This window comes from Podarcis gaigeae, assembly GCF_964106915.1.
Source record: "Podarcis gaigeae genome assembly, chromosome: 8".
In the NCBI taxonomy this organism is placed as follows: domain Eukaryota; kingdom Metazoa; phylum Chordata; class Lepidosauria; order Squamata; family Lacertidae; genus Podarcis; species Podarcis gaigeae.
Genome location: NC_139684.1, coordinates 9,279,417 through 9,302,647, shown reverse-complemented (window position 1 = coordinate 9,302,647; position 23,231 = coordinate 9,279,417). Strand labels below are relative to the sequence as shown.

The 23,231-nt window shown below is 42.7% G+C and overlaps 1 protein-coding gene across 2 annotated transcripts in view; it reads left to right on the top strand.

Annotated features, from left to right (window-relative positions):
* Positions 1-392: 392 nt before the first annotated feature.
* The window catches only part of HECTD4 (HECT domain E3 ubiquitin protein ligase 4), a 113,622-nt gene continuing 90,783 nt past the window's right edge, over positions 393-23,231 (top strand). For both annotated transcript variants that reach the window (XM_083750036.1, XM_083750035.1), the window contains exons 1-2: positions 393-934; positions 18,570-19,087. In XM_083750036.1, the coding sequence (XP_083606162.1) occupies positions 743-934; positions 18,570-19,087 (710 nt within the window). In that variant the 5' untranslated portion in view covers positions 393-742. The remainder of the gene's footprint in view (positions 935-18,569; positions 19,088-23,231) is intronic.

Sequence of the window (23,231 nt, the reverse complement as noted above, 5' to 3'; positions counted from 1 at the left end):
CATGTACACACGGAATAGGTACAAACAGCGAGGACGACGGTTCGGTGGAGAGGGAGAGAGACAAAGAACTCTCCCCCTTGGGCCAAGCCGATTTTTTTTCATTTTCTGAGGGAAATTAAAAAAGAAAAGAAGCGAAGCCGCCGCAGGGAGAGCAGGCAGGAGGCGCCTGAGGGGAGAGAGGTGGGCGGAGCCAACCGGCTCGAAAGGGGGCGGGCTCCTTATTCCCTGGCGGCCAGTGAGCGGCCCGGTCGTCAACGTCGTCGCCGCCGCTCTTTCCCCCCTCCCTTTCGGAGCGCGCGCACCTGTCAGTCACTCCCGCCCGCTCGCCGCGGCCTCCCGCTCCCCTCGCTCTCTTTCTATCACGGTTCGGCGCGCGCGGTGCATGCTGGTCCCTCCGCCTCAGCAGCCCTCCGCCTCCAACATGGCGTCGCGCTGTCACCTGTGTGTGTGAGGGAGAGGAGAGGGGAGAGGGGAGAGAGGCGCCGCCTGACTGACTGGGGCCCCCCCTCGACCCTCATCACCCCCCCACCCCCCAAAAAAAAATCCCTTCGGCCCCCGCTTTTTCCCTTTCTCCTCTTCTCCCTCTTTCTCCTTGGCTCGGCTCCTCCCCGCCATGGCGGGGGGCTGAAGGGATCCGCCTCCCTCCCTCAGCAACAGCATCCCTTCCCCTCCCCTACGCTGAGGCAGGTGCTGTCAACGCCGCCGCCTCGGCTTCACCCGCCACCGCCGCCGCCTCCTCCTGATGGGGTCCCCGGCAGGCGCGTCGGGTTCGGCGGCTGCTGCGGCAGCGGCCGCCGCAGCAGACTCTGCGCAGTGGCTGTCGGTGAAGGAGGAGACCATCTTCCTCCACGACGGGCTGATCCGGGTCACGGACCTGGCCGAGCTGCCCAGCGAGATCATCGGCGTGGCCGAGCCGGGAGACACGGAGCTGGAGGTGAGGAGGGGGGAACCGGGATGCGGAGGGCGCAGGGGGAGGGAGACGGGGACTGGACCTGGCTGGCCTTCCTCCTCCTCCACCTCCTCCTCTTCAACAATAAGGTGGGGCAGGAGGGGGGAATCTGTTCTTCACCAGCGCCACAACTGTAAACACACACTTTCTCTCTCCCCCCCCTCCCCAGTTTAGGCTTATAAATGGAGCGTGTATAGGGCGAGGAATCAGGTCTGCATCCTCATCCCTGCAATTTAGCGATGGATTGTGTGGGTGGGGTGGAATTTGGCCTCCTCCTGCTTCTTCTTCTTCATCATCATCTTCTTCAGGGCCTGTTCACCTCATCAGAGTGGGTTTTTCACAATAAGATGTGTCTGGCCTTCATCATCTATTCTACATCATTATATTTATCCTTTCCCTGTGAAGTAGCATTAAGATTAGGGGAGCATCTTGTCATAATCATAACTGGGCTGTTTTAACAATAAGATTGGTGGATGGGTGGGTGGATCTGGCATCCATCAGCATTGGTTGTCATCACCACCACCAACATCTGACCTCCTTAAAGGGGCTTTAACAATAACATTGGGGAGGGGATGTCAAGGTGAATGGGGTGGTAGAGAGGGGAGAGATGCCAAAGGGTCATAATTAGGCAGAGGATAAAGAGGAATCTATTCTCCCTTGTATTTCTTTCCTCCTCTCAGTGATGACGGTGATGGTGATGTTTTTAATCAACAATTTATTAAGATCTTTCAGAGTTAGGGGATGATTTTGACATCTTTTACAACCCCAAAGGATAGGGATGGCGGAAGAGTAAAAGATGAGATGTTCATATGTGTATGCAGTACCCTAAATCAAGAGGTTAGAAAAGACAGGGTATCAATTCGGGGGGGGGGGGGAGGTGTCTCCAGAATTTGTGGTGTTGGAAAGAAATGTTAACATTTAGGAGAAGTGTCAGAATTGGGTGTACCCCCAAATCAAGGCTTTGGAATAAGGTAGGATGTGAAAACTCTGGTATGGAGGATAAAAATGGTGGGTTACTGAAATGGAGAGATTTGAAATAATGAAAGAGGACAGAAGAAATATGTGACAGTGGGCATTAAGTTGGAAGGAATATGGGGAAGGGGAATAAAAGAAAGGGTGAAGGATCACAAAGAGCAATAATTGAAGGTGGGGTGCCAGTTAGTAAAAGATAGGGTAAGATTGAAGAGAAGGCCACAGGGGAGTGGGGACGAAGAGTCAAAATGAGAAGGGTATAGGTATGCTGAGGGCACAGGAATGTTGGTTGGATAAATTGCCTTTAGGCTTTGGTAAAATGTGAGGAGCAAGAAGAGTGAGGAATGGATGTAAGGAGCTTAGGAGAAGCAATGTGAAGGTGATGGAGGATATACTGTGAAGTATTAGGGGATTATGGTTACTAGATGGAGAATGGGGAGCTGTGAAATCTCGGATGCAAACTCAATAAGGGGTGGTGATGAATGGTTTTGGGTGGGGATGAGAGAGGAGCACCTGACTGTTCCAAAAAAAGCCTTGATGCACTAGGATCATAATTAGGTTAGGGGAGAGATTGATAGATAATTAGGAGAGAATGAAGCAACAAGTCATACACATGCCTGCCAGGTCTGACACCCAAATTTGTTGAAATGATGATGATGCAAAGGTGATTCAGCACCAGGGAAGGTGCAGGATGTAAGATGATAAGGCTTTCAGAACCTTGTTTTGAACCAGGAAGGGCAAAACCTCCCTGTCTTCATTGCCCAGAGAGCAGTCTCTTGAAAATTGATTTTATGGTGTTCTTAATTATTATTATTTTGTTATTTACCAATAATTATTTTCACAGTGAAATATCTGGGGTGTTCTTAAGTACTGAGTATCTAGACTAGAGGTTATAATGACTGTTGAAAGGCCGAGGGAAGTAGCTATGATTCTTTTCCACTTCAGCCGCCTCTTCCAGTAAATATGGGCAGTTGAACTGTAGTTAGAGAGCAATTGTGTGTTGTTTGAAATATGTAGTTTGGGGAAATTGCTGTCAGTCATTTCTGCTTGCATCTCTTCCCTGGTCTGCATCTCTTTCTCATGCACCTCCCTCCATCACCCCGCCCTCTCCCCTAGCAGTGTGGCTTGCAGTGACACAGGTTCTTTGTCAGAAGCCGGGTGGCGTGAACCGAATGGGGATGGTTCAGCAAGCGCTGCATTGAATGCTTATATTTGATCACCTGCAGTTGTTTAGGGGCTCAGCAGAAGGTTATTTCTTATTGCTAAAAAGAATCCTGAGCAGTAACAGATTTAGTAGCGAGCAGCCTGGACAAAATTATTACTGTACTCTGATGATAGCAAGGTTAATTCCTTGTTCATGCCCTTCAGCTTAATGTGAAAAAGAGACTTAATATTTCCAAACATATTTTCTTTTACTGTTGTGCCCACCACCCCGTGTTATTAAAGTGAATTCTACTAGCTCTGCAAGGCTATGCTTTTGTTACTGACATCTGCTGTTTCTGGGGGAGTTAAGAATGCAATTATTAATTAGTCTTGTGGTCTGGAGTTCATTTTTTTGGTAACAGTACAGCTTATTTGCAAAGATAGAGTTGAACCCATTAGTTAAGCAAACATTAATGGTCAAATCGCATGTCTGGTAGTTGTTATCTGGGCATATCCATGGCATTCCTATCCATAAGTTGATCATGGACTGTGCCATGATTCCAAGGTTTGCTTGATTAAGCCTCCTGCTGTCCAGGCTTGAAAATTTATGTAAAACTTGCTACAGAATCAAAATGGATATGTGAGGCCTTTTGGTAAGGTGAAAGAAACTGCAGCTGATAGACATTTCACTCTTGTACTGTATAGTACGGATTACGAATTCGACATGGGTTTGTTGGAATAACAACATTAAGCGTTATTATATTTATCTATCACCCCATGATTAAAGGAAGCCATGGAAGGAAGGAGGGAGTAAATTGGCACCAGATTGAAGAGGTAGCATTGAAGCCCACCAGACAGAGAACAGGAATATTGTGTCTAACCTGAGCCTAAGCCAGATAGTGCTAATTTTGGCACTAAGGTTTGTAAAGCCACTGGAGGCTTGGGATAATTGACAAGGATGGGGGTGGAGCGTCTGATGGTTGTGCCTTGGGTGGGGTTGGGGAGAGTTGACTCTTTTCAGCTCTGTGTTACAGACACTCCATTGACTGACTACACTACGCCATTGGTTCATCTTATCTAGAACCTGGGACACTCCAGTAGCTTTCCATTGTACACATAGTATAAACCCTTAAGTGCTTTGCCGTTAAATGTGTTTGCTTAAAATAAGCCCCTCGCAGCACTTTATGGTGTATTGTTGGCCACTTCATCTTGTTTCTTTACTACATATTTCATACATTATTTCTGTAAAAAAAATTGAGCTTGCTCCAGTACACCACTGACACACACTTTGGCAAGAACTTGGGAAAGTTGCCTCATTAGAGAGGTCACAGTTAATTAGAGCTCTTTGCAGCCTGTCTCAGTAATTGTGTCATGAAAAGTATTTAAATGGAATAACAAGGAGCTTCAGAAATTCATTCAGGCAAAGAAAGAGTTAGAAGTGATGGTGATGGAGCCAATTCAGGCTTTCACATATTGGGGGGAGGGGAGAAAAGGGTTTGGGCACATATGGTTGCAAAGATAAAGCTTCCAAACATTGGCAGACTGTAAATTGGTGCAGCAGCATCTCACTGTCCTACTGTGATGATATGGAGAGCCCTGGTGGTCTCCCATTTGTGTTATTCATATGCTATGAATTTCAGAAAGAGAGGAGGAAAGTAATGGGACTGTTTTGAGGGCAGGGTGTTATAAAATGGAATAGAGATTACATGTTACCACAACAAGGAGTATGGAGAAATAACACACTTATAAATAACAGATTCACAGAGTACCAGTTAGGAATAGAGGGTCTCACTCGTAGTAGCAAGCAGTGTTGGAGTTTCATTTAAAATATGTTAGTTTCAGGGCTTCTTCAGAAGGATTGTAAACAATATATTTAATGTGGTTTTACCCTGCCATCTCAGGGAGGTCAAATGCACAGTAATAGTGTTTGCTCCAGGATCAGAAACATGGGAAATAATAGTAGGAGATGAATATTGTGCTTATGTCCTGCTTGTTGAAGGGACGCAGGTGGCGCTGTGGGTTAAAGCCTCAGCGCCTAGGACTTGCCGATCGAAAGGTCGGCGGTTCGAATCCCTGCGGCGGGGTGCGCTCCCGCTGCTCGGTCCCAGCGCCTGCCAACCTAGCAGTTCGAAAGCACCTCCGGGTGCAAGTAGATAAATAGGGACCGCTTACCAGCGGGAAGGTAAACGGCGTTTCCGTGTGCGGCTCTGGCTCGCCAGAGCAGCGATGTCACGCTGGCCACGTGACCCGGAAGTGTCTCCGGACAGCGCTGGCCCCTGGCCTCTTAAGTGAGATGGGCGCACAACCCCAGAGTCTGTCAAGACTGGCCCGTACGGGCAGGGGTACCTTTACCTTTACCTTTACCTGCTTGTTGACTGCCCATAGGTGTCTGATTGCCCACTGTAGGGTACAAGATGCTGGACTAGATAGGCCTTTGGTCTGGTAGGCTAATAAATATTGGTCCTTTTGTACTGTCTCAAGTGTCAGCTATGTTTTGCTATAGGTTCATAATCTAGAAGCGACAAGATGGCTCAGTTGCAGCCTTACTGAAAAGAAAGTAGTTCTTGGCCAGTAGATACTTGTTTTTGACCCAACCACATATTACCATATTTTTCCGTCTATAAGATGCCCCCATGTATAAGATGCCCCTATTTTGGGGGACTCAGATTAAATAAAATTGGGAGAGATGGCCCAGAGTATAAGACGCCGCCTAATTTTTTACATTATTTTTTAGGAAAAAAACCTAGTCTTATACACGGGAAAATACGGTATATTTATGTGAGGCTGTTGAAACAATTATAGTCTATCCTAAACCCCTTAATGTGACTGTGGGGAACCTTTCGACCTCCAGATGTTACTGAACTCCAACTCCCTTCAGCCCCAGCAAACATAGCCAATGGCCAGGGATGATGAGAACTATAGTTTAGCAATATCTGGAGGGCCAGAGGTGCCCCATTCCTACCTAAACATCTCAGAAAATGTGCATAGCATATACTGATAACTCCCACACCAAAAGGAAGAAGGTACCTCACATTTTTGTTTGAATGTATGCTTAGACATTTCTTAAGAGGAGTACCTGTTCTTTGGACAGCTGCTAGGGAAGATCAGATTGACAGATACCAAGTCCACAACCTTTTCAGTGATGGAGCCAGAACTGTAGAATAGCTTTCCTGGGAAACTCCTTTAAGTGGGCTTTGAAGCAAGACTTATGTTTTTGTATTAACAAAATACCGTAAATAATATTGTTTTACTTTTTTGTAAGACACTTTAGAAAGACTTCTCTCTTTTAAAGGTAGGATTTAAATGATCATAATAAATAAATACCTACTGCATTTGGGCACCCCGTCATTCGTGAACCTGTCCCCTGTCATGTGTGTTCCTGAAAATTATGCAGTGATAGTAATTTTTCAGCAATGTACGTAGAAGTATGTAGCCAAACTTGATAACTATGCCCTGGTATATTCTTCATTCAATAAATATTATGAACTTAGGTATATCAAAGATACATACAAAGTACTCTCGGGTCCCCTTCTGATATTTTACATTCTGTGGTTAGAGCAAATAAGTTGAACAACAGCAGAGCTTGGCAGTTTGTTCTAATCAAGGTGTTACTTGAGTTGTCAGGTGGGCCAAACCCCTCTCTGACATGCTATCTGGGGGATATTGTTTGTCCTGCTGGGAACTTGTTAATAGACATTTCCTGACTGACTACAATGTTCCTTGTGAGGAACAGGTTTAGACAGGCTTGGTGGGCCCAGTGGTAATCACAGCCCATCTGTTGAGGAGCAGGCCTCTGTCACCATCTTATTCTATACAGTGGTACTTCAGTTTACGAACTTACCATATTTATTGCACCATAACACTCACTTTTTTCCTCCTAGAAAGTAAGGGGAAATGTCTGTGCGTGTTATGGAGGAAATGCCTACGGGTCGGATGCCTACAGATTTTCCTCCTCTAAAAACTATGTGTGTGTTATGGTCGGGTCCGTGTTATAGAGCGAAAAATACGGTAATCCATTCCAGAAGTCTGTTCTTAAACCAAAACAGTTCTTAAACTGAGGCACGCTTTCTCTAATGAGGCCTCCCACCGCCAGTGCCCTTCCACCGTTCGGCTTCCGTTCTTAGACCGAGGTAAAGTTTGCAAACTGGGACACTACTACCGGTTTTGCAGAGTTCGTAAACTGAATAGTTCGTAAACAGGGCTGTTCTTAAACCAAGGTACCACTGTATTGCGTCTTCACTCTCACCCTTTTGTGCTTCTGCCATACTTGCACACATACTGGATAGTTTATCAGTTCTGTGCAAAACTCTGGTGGAGTTTCAGTGTACACATGATGTCCCTATGCAAGTAAGGAAGAGCTACCCTGTTTATTTTGTAGAACTGTTGTCATGCACACAGAGCTGCTTCCCATATGGACAAGGGAGCCTTTGTTCACATGGACACATTTCCCATGCGATCAAGAAGCCTCTGGATTTGAGGATTTTAAATGCAAGGGAAAAGCTAAGTGACAGAGGCTACCACTCTGTACTTGGTGATGCTAAGCATCATTGAAGGGTAAAAAACTAATTCAGAGGATCCTGCAAGTGTGTAAGATGGCCGTTTCTAAAAACTGGCCTAAACTTTGTTCTATTTCATGTAATCAAAGTCAGTGGTGCATATTTACCTGGAGCTGCTGTAAGCCCTAGGAAGATTTCATGTGCCTTAGAAATTACTTTTGCTACTAACTGGTGTGGCAACATTCTCAAGAAGTTCTCACCGGTGATTCACCTTGTCAGTAATGGAAGGCTGTACAGAGAGGAAATTATAATTTCTTAACTGGCCTCATTTGTATCTCTCTCTTTGGGTGGCAGCATGTCAACCCACCAATTATTTCATTAGGATTTAACTGATAGGTGTCTAATGACTAAGAAACCCTTGCAGACGGAAACATGCAGGAATGCTCTTGGGCAAACAAGGGAGTGATAGTTCAACTGGAAATAAAGTTGAAGATGCAAATGACTTTTTCATTGTGAAAGGTGCAAAGCAGTTTATGACCCATTTCTTAGCAAATATATTATACTCTCTGACTTGAGGGAGTGGGCCAGATATTTTGAGAAATGTTTAAAGTAGCCATTTTAATTTTATGGTGTTTGTGTCTGTCATTACAGAGGGAAAAGTAAATAGCCCTTTTGGTGCATGTAAGCTCTTGGCCACGTCCAGCTCAGCTCTTTGGATCCTAGCCTTTGTTTTTCTCCAAAGAATTTCATCCCATGTATTCATGTCATTGTCCTTTTTAGCATGTGCTCCATTCAACTGCCAGCTTGTGCAGTGTAGGTTAACTGAAATGTATGAGCATAGACGAACCTTCTTGTTCAGTGCTGGGCTTGGGATGTTGCCAGAGCTCCACAGAGATTATTCTGGCACCTGGGAAGCATCCATGATGGATTAATTCTCAGGCAAAGGCTTCCAATTGCAAACTTCCAGCTGAATGTTAAAAGGTGGCACCATTCAAATTAGTAAAACAAAACAATTGTTGAGAAGGCCAGTTCTGCTTCTTTGAACAGTGGTTCTCTAGGATTAATACATTTCCTATTTGGGAGTGTTTCAGCACATAAAATGAATGAAATATGAAGAAATGGGAAGGGGGGGGTGTACCCTGTACTAGACAAGAAACTGTCAACTTGCAAGCTCCAGAGATCTTTTGAGCTGCCAATTGATGAATCCTGGTGAGCATTACCATTATGGAGAAGTTGTGAGTCTTGCTTCCTAAGCACTGTGCTAAAAATACACCTCTTCGTAAGTTGCTGTTTCTTTCCAGGTTGGGATGAGAGAAGCTTTAAGTTATTCTGCTTGTATTTTTTTTTAATACCTTGGCTTAGCATATGCTTATAATCAATTGCTGCCAAAGTGACTTCACATTGGGTTTCAGTATTTGTGACTTGCTGCCTTGCACTTTGTAAGTGGCACTTCTGAAAATGCTGGTTAATACAGAAGCAAAAACCAGAATCTGCATCTACATTTAAGACCAACCAGTCTACTGGTGTTCCAGGGGCAACACACTTCCATGCTTTGGGCTTACTGAAAAAGACACAGGGTTGTAACAAGAGGAAAGACAATAAATAGGAAATGCAAGCTTTGTGCTAGGCTTTTCTGCTAGGGAGCCTTGCGTGTTGTAGAAGTGTTATAGGCTGCACAGTCTGTTCAGGCATAGTGCTGTCCGATCCTCTTGTCCCTTGCTGCAGTGCCATGTGAGTATTAGGGCTGTACTTATTGCAGGCAAATTTTAATAGTATTGTGAGTTTTCCAGGAAAGCTGTATACCATCTTAATATTGCATAGTGTTGATATGCTAGCCTACCTTGAGTGGTTAAAAATGTGGGCTAAAATCCTTTGAAAATAAAATACTAAATTACTGATAATCACAGAACCCCAGGGTCCCCCAAAGAAGTTGCTGCTCTAGACCCTGAGACAATTGGGTGGTGTGTGTGTGTGTGTGTGTGTGTGTGTGTGTGAGAGAGAGAGAGAGAGAGAGAGAGAGACTTTCTCTCAGCTTTGGAGATCTCTGGAATATGTTAAAATTATATCTTAAAATGTCCTAAACTGCATTGGAATCACATGGTCAAAAAGTTGGAGCCATTGGGCATTGTAGCGTCTCGGCAATTTTGTCACGATACAGAGCACAGTTTAAAATCTTTCAGCACAAAAGTCTCAGTTTCATGCATGTTTGATGTTTAAGTGACACAGTACCTAATTATCCGTCCCCCTTTTCTTTTGTGTCATGTCTTTAAATTGTAAGTTTGAGAGTAGGGACTGTCATTTTTTTATTGATCTGTAAGTTGCTCTTGGAGCCTTTTTGGCTGAAGAAAATGCTTTTAATCAATGAATCAATCAATCAATCAATCAATCAATCAAGGCTGCAGATTGTTTCCATAGTTTTTAGACAGATAGAACTCTGGTCCCCCTATTTCACAGTTAATGAAGAAGTGAAACAAGTGCCTTTCAGTTCGTCCAGGACAGGGATGGAAATTAAAACTGTCTATCCATTGAGCTGAACATCTAGAGAATCAAAGTGCATAAATCAAATGTGAAATGGCTGTTGAAATGTGTAGACCACCGAAAATATTGACTGTTTGTCACTAAGTCCATCTATATTCAGCAGTGGTTCTTAAATTTCACTGGATCCAGGATGAGAAGGACCATTTGACATGCCTGAATGAGACCTGCCACCTCTGACATTAATAGAAGTATATTTAATAGCTTTAGAATTTGTGCAGACCCCTTTCGCTGAATTTGGCTAACAGCCCATGGGATGCGTAATCTTGGGAAAATATTATGACACTAGTAGTAGCAGCAGCAGCAGAGTCAGTTGCAAACCATTAGTACAAAGCCTCTTTCAGGAAAAAAGGTATCCCATGCAGGAAGAAAATCCTTGGTGATACTTTCACCATTGAGAGCTGGAAACTGTTACAATTTTGTTATTGAATTTCTTGATCATTTTTTCTGTGGTGTCTGCAACACATACATAGTTTCCTCATTTTGTCGCTGTCAAAAGTGCAAAGTCTGCATTCATGGTATCAATAAAGAAAAAGAACTATTCCCCCTCCATTCTCACAAAATTCCTTGATGGCTTTTCAGTTCTCCCTTTTCTTTTATGGCAAAGTGGGTCATTGAAACTTTTCTTCTCTTTTTAGCCTAAAGCATTTTTATAAGCTGCACACAATATAAGCCACTAATTGGGCCATGTTGCTGCCACCAGGGAATCTATTTGCTATGGCCCAGTGTTAGCAGAGTGGTAGCACCTGTTACTTTGTTAATTTCAGTGTGTGCAAAACTGTGGCTTATTTAGAGCGTCATTCAAACCTGAACTGAAAGATGTTTAACCATAACTTTAATTAAAATATGGAATGAAAATGAACCTTAATAATTTTGCTACCACATTTTCCCAGTGGACTATTCTTTGTTTTCAGAAGGGGGCATGAAACCATTTAGTATTGTGCTTACCTGGTGCAGAACCTGGAAGGTTGCATACCCAATAAAATCTGGCAGAACAGATTTGTATTTAAAGAGTGCCTTCTGGGCTACACTTTTTTGCAGGTTATCTATCATTCAGCATCTTGCCTATGTTCCAGATACCTTTCTTTCCTGTGACACTGAAAAGTCATCAGGTTTGGGCAGGCTTGGAAAATCGTTTGATTTAAGCCATTAGCTCTCTATAAAGCCTCTCTTTTACCACTGTAGGCAGTATCATTTATTTATTTAATATGCTGCCCTGCCTCTCCTGTGCTTGAAGCCCCTCAACAAAATGAAATAAAATGAAGTCCTAATTGGACAGTTTCAGCAGCAGCAACCATCATCTCCTTGCTGGCTTCGAAAGTCGTTTGTAGATGTTCCTAGGTGTTCGTAGATGGATCTTAGGAACATAAGAAGCTGCTTAATAATAATATTATTATGATTTCCCCAGCCACTCTGGGTGGCTCCCAACAGAATATTAAAAACACAATAAAACATCAAACATTAAAAACTTCCCTAAACATACTGTAACAGACCATTGGTTCATTTTGCTCTACACTGACTGTCAGCAGCTCTTCAGGGTATTAGACTGGGGTTCTAGCTCGAGATGCCAGGGATTGAAAGTAGACCTTCTGTGTGCAAAGCATACTCTATTACTGAGCTACAGCCCTTCTCCTAAGTATTGCAATCCCTTCTTGAAAGTGTGTGCTATGGTGCTCCCGCCTCTGGAAATGTAAGTGTTTGGGAGAGACCTAAAGGCACTGAGTTTACCAATGAACCTTTACAAAGTGACCAATGACTGAATCTGACCAGTGCAGGACTGGCCAATTTGCAGAAGTGACTAAAATGTAACTTGGAGTGGCAGCATATTTAGAAACAGCAAGAGGAAGACTTGAGGTCCCTTATAGAAGCTATTGGGGCACAATCTTTAGGTCGTGTTTAGAGGTTGCAAGGAATCTTGGCAAGATTATTGAAGGTGTGGTAGCATCTTAGGCCAGGTTCTGGATGAAACCTATTGGACCCATTTCAAGCAGGTCTAATTTTGAGACTGAGACACCTTTGGTCACCTTGGCAGGTAAACGTGTCAGGAAGTAGATAGGGGCAGAAAGTTTTTAAAGTTTTGCTTCTCGACTGGAGGGAATGGGCTTAGGTGGGAAAGTATCTGATGGTTTTGGTCCTTGCTTGGAGGCCAGTTTCAGAAGATGATGTGGGATTCACCTTGACCATTGGAGCATAATATCACACAAGATTGATTCTTTTCCCAAGTTTGGGGGGGGGGGAGAAGTTGGAGTGTATATATATTGGTTTAGCTGGCCAGTTGAAGCCGTCTAACATCCCCTAACAACCCATACACCTCTTTGTCTGGATTAAGCTATACTGTAGTTTACCTTTGGTGGGGGATGTGGCATGCTTCTTCTGGGGTAGTTTGTCTACCTTTGGTCCCCACCCTGTTCTCAGCTCCTATAAGCTGTCAGCATGCAACAGCAGCCACATCCTGAGAAAAGGTACGAACAGTGGATACAAATAACAGAAGGAATCAAGAGTGAAGACTCAGAGAGGAATCCAGAAATGCCACAAGCTGGCTTTCTGTACCATCCATTTTCTAAATTACTTGTTGGAGTAGCAGTATTCACAGTCATCCTGTAAAATCTCTAGCCAGGTACCAGATTATATTGTGATCTATTTAGGTGGCACAGAGATGTAAGTGGAAAGTAATTGCACACAGCTGGAAGAGTTGGGCCTATTTCTCACCTTCTGGGATGTAAAATGGGAATCCCTTCTTGTTTGCTTTAACATGACCTTGTAAACAATATAGGCTGCTGTGTGCTTAAGACTACCTGACTTCTTAACTGGACTACTGCTGAAACTTGCAGCTATGAGTTTATTGTGAAATCAGTGTATCTCGTGCATGCAAGTTTTTCACAGCCTCCATATGACTTCCTTGTCATCAATCTGCTAGCCATACTTTTTCCATTTAATGTGGATTTCCCCTTACTGTGAAATATCCAATAAATAACTCATTATGCATCTGCAGCCACTGCTGGTGTGGAAGCTCTTTTTTCACCTGTGACACTTTAGTGAGTGACCTTTATTACCATAGCTTTGTGTCCATTTGCTCCTCATCTGAGTACAAACTAGTCATTTTGTTTCTGGGAGTCCAAGCAGGTGATCCCATGTTCATTGTTGTCAGCTCATCAGCTGCTTGTTTGGTTATTCTTCACACTCATGGACTTTAGTTGGTATGGAGCCTCAGACACTCCAGTAATCATTAATTGAAATGCCACTGCTTCAAGTATTTTCTGGTCCTTTTTTATATATATATATGGAAGCCGTGGAAAAGGGGATGTTAAGGTGCTTTGCCCTCCTGCCAGTCCCCCCAAAAGCACAACCATTGTGGTGTAGTGATTTGAGTGTTGGACTAGGGCCTGGGAGACCAGGGTTCAAATCCACACATTGCTATGTGAAGCTCCCTTGAGAGACCTTGAGGCAGTTGCTGTCTCTCAGCCTAACCAACTTCACAGGGCTGTTGTGAGCATAAAATGGGGGTGGAGGAGCTCTTTGGATGAAATGTGAGATACAAAAGTAGTAATAAATACAAAGTAAACTACCCATTCCCCAAATGCTTACAACATTTGTTCTTGCACTTGGACACTTATTGTAGGTCTTTTTAAAATTCGCACAGGAACAGAGATACCTAAATACCTGCCCAGAATGGAAAAGGTAGTGGAGTGTAAGAAAGGAGAGTGATTGAGGGGAGGGACACAAAACACAACTTGGGGCCCTTCCCCCTTCGTTTGATTTCAAAGTCACAGGCCTGAGAGGGTTTTTTGTTGTCCCGCTGCTTTCCCTGGGAAAACCAACTGCTGAATCAGAACTGGGGAAAGTGGCAGGACAAAAAGAAACCCTCTTGGACCCATGACTTGAAATCATGGGATACATTCTGTCAAGCTCCTTCCACTGGTGTGGATGGCAAGTAGCAGAATTGCAATGAATAGGATGACTAGGAAAAGGGGGAGTGTGTAAACACTTGTATGACTATGTGCACACAGAAAAATCAGATCTGAACAACTCATTAGCAAGAGAACTCCTCTGTGCGGACACGACCAGTCTTCTGATTGTGAATTGGAAACAGGATCCATAGTGCAAATTCAACAGCACATAGTTACTTGGGCTATGTTTGGGCAACTCTGAAGAGGTGCAATTTTCTTGAAACACCAGCATTTGCTTAGCAATGTATGAGATTCAGAGAGCTATTTCAGTCATGCCTAAAGTCTTGTGCAGATCAGCTAGGCTCTTTGAAAAGCAGGTCCCTATTTCTTTGGCTCTTCCTTCAGTTTCAGAAGTAGTTTAGCATCTGGTGGGCTGCTGTTCAAGAAATCGAAGTCCAAAGCCCTTTTGGACTTAATCAGTTGCACAATTCTTAATCTACCATCCTATCTTTTACTTGGCCAACAAATTAAACAGGCCTTGTTATTCTGCCATGGTATTACCTCCACTAGAATTTGCTTTTGTCTCATTCATTTGTCTCTATGCACACAGAAAATTCCTAGGCTATTTCCTCTCTTTGAATTTTATTGTCCTTGGGATAGTTTTGGCCAAGGGTCTTCTGTCACTCTCTGTTCCAATAGTTCTGTCTTGAGAAGATGACACTTTATCATTCAGCTGAGTATCTGGAGTATGTCCAGGCCCTTTGGTGTGTACAGAGTTCAGTATCAACCTATTATACTGTTTTTTTCTCCCCTGACCCTATACTCCTATGTACTGTAATTACAATTTTGATTTCTCCTCTCTGCTACTTAATTATCATCCTTACCTTCATCAGCTTTCAGTTCTGACCACTGCTTTCATCTCCATTGCCATAACAATCTGGCAGGCTTGGGTGGAAAAAGCGAAGATTGACGCCTGCCAGAATTTGCATTCCTCCACTTTTTCTGCACATCATAATCTGGCTGTGACTCTAATTCTTTTCTTTTAATGGAATGGAGTTCTTTCAGGAATTGCAAGATTCTTAGATTTGAAAATGGGGTGTAGGGCTACCTTGGGGAGAGCGAAGTGGGAAGTATTGCTGTTTACCTCCAATAAAACTGGCTAGTTCTAGAACTGACAAGGTGCCACTGCAAATTAGTAACGCTTAGTACCGTAATGGATTTTTAAAAGCAATTGTGAATTTTGGGCACTGCTAAATCAATATTTGCAGCAGTTGCTAAAGAGTGTACACCAGCTGATTTCATTTGGTTAATTATCCTTGAAATCCTTTCTAGATAATCCAATTTGTTGTTTGTTGAGTTCGTCCTTGAAAATTATTTAGAAATAACACAAAATGCCATTTAAATTGTTCTGGGGAAAAACCTTGGTATTGCATTTCATGTAATCTCACCTACAAAACCAAAAGAGCAGCTCTTAATGACCAGAACATTGTAAATTCAGAAGAGATAAGATAGCCCGTTAGATATTTGAAGATGACTGTCGCATGAAAGATGGAGCAAGCTTGTTTTCTCCTGCTCTGGAAGGTAGGTCCTGAACCAATGGCTCCAAGTTACAAGAAAGGAGATTCCAACTAAACATCAGGAAGATCTTTCTGCTGGTAAGAGCTATTCATTAGCAGAACTGTCTTCCTTGGAATGTGATGGACTTTCCTTCCTTGGAGGTATTTAATCAGAGGCTGGATGGCCATCTGCCATGGATGTTTTCATTGATATTCCTTCATTGCAGGGGGTTGGACTAGATGACCCTTGGGGATCCTTCAAACTCTACAATTCTGTGATTCTATTATTATGTTTGTGAGTATGGATCAGGAACATTAAAGAGGACAGGAGGGGGAAATCAGCAGAAGGGTTCCCCACCCCCACCCCACTGCCACAGCTCTGGTTTTAACTGCTTGGCTATTAACGCGCAGTGATGAAACTGGTGAGGTCAGGAAGTGAATTAAGCTTAGGTGCTTTTCCCAGGGTGGGAATAAGTGGTAGAGCAGACGTATAAGCAGTGGCTAATCAGTAGCAGGAAATTAGTGTGGTTTATGCAAAAGTTATTTGTTTTCTTTTCTTAAAAAAAAAATCTATAGAAGAACAAGAAAAAGGTACAGAAAGTGTCAATTTATACAAGTAGTGGGGTACCTCTAGCTTGTGGGTCTAATTAGGCTGCAAGATTTTGAGAGTTGGCCTGCCAAGTGGTTTCAGATAAACCACGCTTACCTAAAAGGAAAATAGGAATCAATTGAAATGGCTTACTCATTATGTGAACACTTGCGTAACATACGATTTCCTGAAAACGCATTGTGTTCGGCTAATGAGACCTGCATGTACTATATTGATACCTCAGAACATTATGAGTGATCTTATCCTCTGTATTCAATAAATGGCTAACAATTTACCTTAAATTATTTTATTGCCTCTCCCCCTCCTTTAAAATGAATAATAATAATAATAATAATAATAATAATAATAATAATACCCTGCCCATCTGACTGAGTTGCCCCAGCCACTCTGGGTGGCTTCCAACATAATAAAAACACAAACAACAGTTCTATAAAGGGGTTTAAATGATACATGTCAGGGAACTGCCATCGGAGGGACAGGTGGTGGAGAGGCTCCAGGAGAATAGGAGAGACTCTACAGCAGAAGAAGGAACCAGTAGGGGGAGAGCAGGAGTTCCAGCGGAAAGGGAATCGGGGGAGAGGCTCTGGGATACTTCTAGTGAGAACAGTGAGGAGGTAACAAGACCCCCTTTAGCAACCCCCACCCCTCGCCGGAAGCTGTCACGCAGAGAGTCCAGGAGGCGCATGTCCGTCAAACAACTTTTATGTTGGAGTAAGTTCCGTAGACGCCCACTGTCGGATTCTACCAGCGACTGACGGAGTCATGCTTTGGGGGCTCCGTTAGTGCCTAGGTTTGGGTGACCAGCCAAACCCCAGAGGGATCAAGCTTTTACGCACAAGCAGCTCATTATCCCATCACAATACATATAACAACACATTTATACTATGTAAATTGCACATTGTTCTGTTGGTCACGAGCTGTTTAATATAAAAAAAAAAATCAAGTAATATCACATTTTCTTAATGCTAAGAAATTCAAAGATGGGGATAAAGATAAAACACAGATTTTTCCTTTCATTTGTTTGGGTTGGCAGAGTATGTGTATTTGTGACCAACATAATTCGCTAATCAATATTGTTGCATTGTATTAAGCTTATCTGATTTTATTTTTTACTTAAAATTTCTTCTCTGTATAGCAAATAAGAAAGCAAAACTGTCACTAAATTAAGTCTCATCAACCAATTGTCTATTTTCTTGGTGAGGTGTTTAGCTGAAGATTAGAAAAAAATAGAGAAAATTCTGCGCCATCTTGCATGTAATGCTTCTGGTTGTTTTACTCAACTGTAAAATGCCACTTTGAAAAACTGTTGCCAGTTAATGAAACTTTGGGAAACTAAAATGATATACGTAGAATATGTTTATTATAGATGGAAAATGTAGTTTGACATACCCCACCATGCCATTATCTTGTAACCCTTTGTGTTCGAACATAAAAATATGTGTTTTTTTCTATAGAGTTTCTTATGTCTCCTATAGAATATTTCCCTCCTATATTTTACACTTGCTTAATCATGAATCCTTTTACTTGTTTAGTTTCTGTTCCATATTTTAGGAGTATTTTATGTATTTTTGATAATATATATTTATTTTAGTGTTTAATTTCTCAACATCTGTTAATTTACTTAATTTACACTGTATTTGAGCTGGAGGAAAGACCTAAAATACAGTTTTGATACTTAGCAAAGCTAGTCTTTGCTCAGAGGTATAAGCATTTGCATCACTGTGCTGTTCCAACAAGACAGTTAGCTATGGCTTAATTTTTAAGAAACAGAAACAAGCTAATTAAAGAGGAAAGAACTGCCCACTTTGATTCTCTGTTATAATCTTCCATATCATTTTTCTTTGAAGAGGTGTTGCTTGTTCTCAGGGGGAGGGAGGTATGTCATAGCATCTTGTATCTGATGGGACGCTAGCTGAAGAGTGAGGCATAATGTACAGCTTCAGATCTCATAGCTTTATTTGTAGTGCACAAGGAGAGAAAGTTCTGTCCATGAGTTTTCTCCCAGTGCTAATTAACATGTAGGGTGCAAAATTCTTGGAGATTGTAGCTAGGGAGAAAAGACTAAAAACTTCCCTTCCTGTGTACTGTGATCTGGGTTGCAATCCCCCTTATCCTACTTGCTCAAATTTATTTGATGTAAATTTAATTTAGTAAGCATCTTAAAAACATTTATTAAATGTGATTACAAACCGTGTTGCAGTTGTTACCTCCTAAGTGCACAATTTGTTCAGTTAGTTCTGAATTTAGATGACCTGATTCATCTGAAACATATGGTTTTATTTTATTAGAACTTTCTGCCTTTGTGTCATATTTATTTACACATTAGGTACTGAAAGCAAGTGCCTTGACTTGTGCAAAAGTTCTTCTAAAGGCATCCTGCCACATTAATTCACCAGCATGCACTTCTTTTCCCTGCCCTAGATCTTAACATTTGAAACCAAGAATCCAACGGAGCTGTCGGAGCGCCTGCGTTCTGTCTGTGGAAATCAGAGCAACGCCTATGCCCGCCTGCTAGAATACCGCTTGAATGCTCTGCGTGGACTCTGGAATGCCCAGCGCCAGCTTGCCTTGGAGGAACAGCATGAACGGGAAAACTCTGGGGATGAGGAAGCCCTTGCCTTGCTCAAGCGGCAAGGCCTGTTACAGCAACCCGAACAAGCACCATTCACTTCGCGGATGGGGCTGCTCTTGGTCTTCCCTCTCATTGAGTCCCAGAGCAGAACAGACCCTTCCCTTTGTAACATAACTGCTGAGGTGCTCTTGACTTGCCTTCGTGACTGTCAGCCCTTGAGCTTGACTAAGGAGCCTGTGGACTGTCTCAATGGCATTGAGTCCTTGCTCTGCTCATGGCTGGAGGAGACGTCCACTTCAGGCCAACAGATTCCACAGAAGCAAAAAGAAAACGCTGCTGCTGCCCTTGTTGCCTTGGCTTGTGCAAGGTAGGAGAAGTGTAGGGTGGGAAATCTGGGCGTGCAGATCATTTCATTGCTCACCTTTTGTATGCCCATGTTAAACTGTGGCAGAAATATTAAGATGTGCCCAGGGATTCAGGACTGTGCTCAGGAATGGGAATTTGGCCTTGTTGTCCAATTGCCTCCTTTTCCACCTAGCCACAACTTTTAATTTCTAGCAGCAGAGGGAAGAATGTGTACTGGCATGGATTGAGGCATAGGTGGCAGTGGTGGGACGTTGTTTGCTTTAGAATTGGTCTAACACAGCCTTCCCATATCATAAAAACAGGGGTTCCCCACTAGCTAAGTACTGCGGACCCCTGTTTTTCAAAAGCCAAGCCATGGACCCCCTACTTTTGAACATTTTGTTATCTCTGTGGTAGTTTTTGTTATGTGAATGGTGCTATGCAGTGCTTTTTTTTCCTAAAAAAAATGTTTAGGGGTACTCTTATTTTCCTACTCATATTGAAATACTGCCCCTCAGTGAGGCCAAACTTAGATTCACAAAATGTTTAGGGGTCTGCATCCCCCCAGAAAAAAGCACTGGTGCTATGGTCTGCTGGGTGGGTTACACGAACCCTCAGTTGGGAACCACTCATTTAAAGGAACCCGTACAGTGGGGTTTCTGTTGTTTTGTGGGTCAAGGAATCCATTTGTGAATATTAAAGTACAGTGGTGCCTCGCAAGACGAAATTAATTCGTTCCGCAAGTTTTTTCTTCTTGCGAGTTTTTCGTCTTGCGAAGCACGGTTTCCCATAGGAATGCATTGAAAATCATTTAAAGCAAGGGGTGGGTTGCCTGCCCCGCAATCTCCGGGGACAGAGGGGAAGGCGTGCGTGCCTTCCCCTCTGTCCCAGGACCTGTTTAAAGCAAGGGGCGGCGGGGAGAAGATTGCTTCTCCCCGTTGCCTGCCCCGCAATCTCCGGGGACAGAGGGGAAGGCGTGCGCGCCTTCCCCTCTGTCCCTGGACCTGTTTAAAGCAAGGGGCGGCGGGGAGAAGATCACTTCTCCCCGTTGCCGCCCCTTGGTTCAAAAGGGGTCCGGGGACAGAGGGGAAGGCGCGCACGCTTCCCCGCTATCCCCGGAGCTTGCGGAGCAAGCTTCGTTTTGCGAAGCAAGCCCATAGGGAAATGCGTCTTGCGAAGCAGCTAAGAAAACGAAAAACTCCTTCGTCTAGCGAGTTTTTCATCTTCCGAGGTGTTCGTCTTGCGGGGTACCACTGTACACTAAGGTCCCGCTATCCAAGCACAGTGCATTCCCAGCAAATCATTTGTTAGGTGAGCATTCACATAATAAACCAATGATTTCCTATGGGGACTTTTGTAATCTGTGATATATCTCTCTCCCGTTTTGCCATGGTTTCTCCTAAAATGGCTGTAGCCAATCACCAAAATGAAAAAAAGACTTGGGCATGTGAATGTTTTGTTGTAGAAGAGCTCTCTATAAGTAAAGGCATAAGAATTACAAGTAAAATGTAGCTTCCCACATTAGTATACACTGTGCAAAAGCAATTAGCAAGTTTTTAAATATTTTGAAGACCAGATCAGTAGAACTATGTTTTCTTAAATGTTTTATAATTAATATAGGCATGTTCTTTGCTCCAGCTCTTCTTTCTTTTATTCATTTGTATAATCTTTTTAGATTATGCTTTTGAGCATCAGTAAGTTCTTTGGATGCAAATGCTAGTCTGACTTACAGATAATGTGTCAGAAAGCTCAGGTATATGGGTGGACAGTTCTGAGAAATGGCACTTACTAATAATCTATTGATTCCAGAAAATCCTGGTATTGGATATTCTTTAGCTGCCTTAGTGCCAGGGAAGGAGGCTTTAGACCTTGGATTGGGATCGGTATTGACCTTGTTGCCCCTGCTGGGATTCCTTTATATAGCATCACTGGATCTTGTGAAACTGATGGTTTGAACATTGGCTCAGGGAACATGAGATTTCCAAATATGCATATATGGGATTAATGTCATGTAATAATTCTGTGGTCTCATTTTTAATCATTTTTCAGAAGTAGACTAGCAAAGTAGGTTTTGGTTTTTGTTGTGCCTCCAGATCATTTATGACTTAGCAGAAAACAAAACCATAAAGCTATATTTAGAGAACATGATGCCATCATTTTCCAGCCGTGAACCATAAAGATCGCAATAGATACACAATTTGTATTATACTCAAAATGTTTAAATAAAAACAAACTTGCAGAAAGGGTCACAGTGAGTTGTGCTGGCTTTTATTTGAGTTGCAAAAATTATTAGATAGAAATGGTTGAGAATCCCAGCACTTTTAATGGGCAAATTGAGAACAGCTGTCAAATTAAATTTCTCCCTCATGTTTGTCTCACTGCATTGCCAGTATTTATTCATGGACTCTTCCTGGAATTTTCACTGTCATCTGAATAAAGCATGACACAATCATTTGAAATACCTGGATGTATGCAGCTTCTTCAAAGAGTTTTAAAAGTAATTTTTGAGTATAATACAAACAATGCAATGCAGGTAAACCTCAAGACCATGGGTAGGCAAACTAAGGCCCAGGGGCTGGATCTGGCCCAATCGCCTTCTAAATCCGGCCCGTGGACGGTCCGGGAATCAGCATGTTTTTACTTGAGTAGCATGTCCTGCAATAGTCATCCAGGCTGCTACAAGGAGAAACATCAACAGATCCTTAGGGAGCAATTTAGGGCCAGTAAAAATGATAACGGAGCAAGTATAGGAGACTTAGGAACAGTTTGCTTATTATTATATTATATTATAGTTATAGTATAAGTTGGAATTAAATATATTATCCCAGAAATGTTCAACATAGGGAAAAGCTGCCACATACACAGTGCCTCAGTCCTCACATCCACTCCAACACTTAGGCGACTGCAGTGGCGTAGCGTGGGTTATCAGCACCCGGGGCAAGGCAAGTAATTTGCGCCCCCTAACCCATGGATTTGCGCCCCCTAACCCGTGGATTTCCCTAACCCCCAGATGTTGCGCCCGGTGCGGCCGGCCCCCCCTGCACCCCCCACGCTACGCCACTGGGCGACTGTGCCATAATTTAAGCAGTGTGAGGTACCAACAATGAATTAGCTTAAGAGAAGCTTTTTTAATTCCTGCAGACTAAGAGTCCTACATTCTATGTACCTTTACTAGAGTTCCTAAACAGTTGTACAGTTTGTGCTATGTACCTTATTAAGGTCTCCTGCTTTCAAGGTAACTTCCATATAATTTGTAAACGCTCTCCTCACATGGTTGTATTGTGCCAGTCTTTCTCAATGGACTTCTAAAACCCAACCAAATACGGTACTTTGCATGATATTTAGCTTCCAGGGCTTTGCTACTCTTCTGTTGTTCATTCATTCTCATCTACCGGTATTTTAATATGAATTTTCACAGAAGGTGCATACATCTTCTTTATGGTGCAGATTTGAACTCTCACAAATTTTGTCAAGTTGTTGAATAACTTCCTCTTTTCCCCATTTTTTCTCTCTTTTAAGTTGAGTAGAGTTGAACTGAATTTTTTGGCCTATTTTTTCTGCCACTTAGATTTTCTTTGAGGATTATTTTTCATTCTGATGTAATCTTTTAAAGAGTTCTGAATATCACTGCCTGTGGCTCATCTATTGTGGTTGTCTGTGGGAATGTAACCTGCATTGTGTGGTTCCTCATTAGTATTATTTGCATGACAGCACAAAACACCGTGTCATTTGAATACTGTTAAAGAATGCACAATTATCAGTCCAGAGATGTATGCTGGATATTTCTCCCTGTCTTCTACCAGAATGGTTTCACAGATCAGTTTAAGGTGTTGTAGTGTCTTCAGCATTATTACCTGTTTTGAAGGGTTATGTCATCAACTTTCACACCAAAAAAAAAAGAAAGAAAAAGAAAGAAAGATACTATGGATAAGATATTTAGGTGAAATGTTTATTTTAAAATTAATATTATTATAGTTATTTTAATGTTCACAGATGGATTCCTCAGCTACAGAAATGACTCCATATGTGTTCTCATATGGAAAGGGTTACATGCAATAAACATTACCAAAATGTTTTTATCTGGCTGCCATATTGGAGACAGTGCATTTCCCAATATGATTCTACATCTGATACTTTTTGTAAAATGGATATCTGTACTTTTGCAG